Consider the following 1157-nt stretch of genomic DNA (forward strand, 5'->3'; position numbering starts at 1 on the left):
AAATTGCTTTTTCACGGTGTTGTTTTGATTGAATTTTCGAAATACTGAAAAAACAGTGAAAAATTGGCAAAATTAGGTAGAGAAATTTTCAAAAAAAAGGATACGGTAATGTTAACGTTTTTCTGATGAAATATATTAATTATAATCAACTGTAGGAAAAATGTTCCAAGAAACTGCAAAAAAACGGAATTCTCCATTTTCTGATTCAAACAATCATTTTTTGTTACTAGTCAAAACAATATCTAATACCAGTTTTTCAGGTTTTCGTGGTTACCAATATGGCTGTCAGTTCTATAACCGGCGATATTGTTGAAGATATCATTGCTACTTCGATTGCCCGCAGAATTCAGGTACAATGTCCCATATTTCAGAAGTTCAAGTTATTTTTTGCAGATCAATGTTCTTGTCTACAACAACACCGGATTCCAGGCTGATGACCCGAGTCTGGCAACTCTGAGTAACATTGCAGCTGCTACTCTCGGTCAATATATCTTGCCAAGTATTGAAAATGGCAATGAGCAATATGCAGTAAGTAAAGTAATGGTTAATACGGAATAATTGTTTTCAATAGATTGTAAATGCTCTTTTGGAAAATTGGGATCAAGGCTATCAACCGACCAAAGTTTTCACAGGTGGAATCAAAACCTTACCTGTTGATACTTCAAAAGATATCTACGTGGCAGCTCAGTTGAGCTATGGACAAAGTACGATATTTCACACATTTTATGAACGAAATTTTACATTTTTGCAGACGCTTTTTTCAGTGTGGATTTACCGCCAACTGTTGTTCAAAAAACCGACTTCTGGAAACTTTATAAGTTCGTCTAATTAAAAGGAATAATTAAAAACAAGCGACTTTTAGGTTGACTGCCGGATCGTACCACCCACAGCTTTCAGCGTCTAACCAGACCTCTGACACGCCGATTATTGTTTATACCACCGGAGATCTCGTCGCTTATTCTGCTTTCACAAGTGATGAAAACAGAACTGCAGATGTTGTTGATAGTGCATTCAGTGTTTCTGTCAATCGTGTGTTTCGAAAAATAAGTCATTTGTAATTGTGTTCATTCAGAAACATCTTACTCGATGGTGGTGAAGCTGGAATCTGAAAACGCTCCAGTAGACTACGAAGCAGGTTACAGAACAATCGGCAACCC

The 1157-nt window shown here is 36.6% G+C and overlaps 1 protein-coding gene across 1 annotated transcript in view; it reads left to right on the forward strand.

Moving 5' to 3' along the window:
• Positions 1 to 278: 278 nt before the first annotated feature.
• CBG14646 overlaps positions 279 to 1157 on the forward strand; it is a gene marked incomplete at both ends in the record, with an annotated part of 9710 nt that continues 8831 nt past the window's right edge. Inside the window, 6 exons of the mRNA XM_045239710.1 lie at positions 279 to 350; positions 394 to 528; positions 572 to 704; positions 752 to 818; positions 863 to 1029; positions 1073 to 1157. The exon at positions 1073 to 1157 is cut by the window's right edge and continues 5 nt beyond it. Of these exons, the coding sequence (XP_045095474.1) occupies positions 279 to 350; positions 394 to 528; positions 572 to 704; positions 752 to 818; positions 863 to 1029; positions 1073 to 1157 (659 nt within the window). The remainder of the gene's footprint in view (positions 351 to 393; positions 529 to 571; positions 705 to 751; positions 819 to 862; positions 1030 to 1072) is intronic.

This window comes from Caenorhabditis briggsae (genome assembly GCF_000004555.2).
Source record: "Caenorhabditis briggsae complete genome, chrX, whole genome shotgun sequence".
NCBI lineage: Eukaryota > Metazoa > Nematoda > Chromadorea > Rhabditida > Rhabditidae > Caenorhabditis > Caenorhabditis briggsae.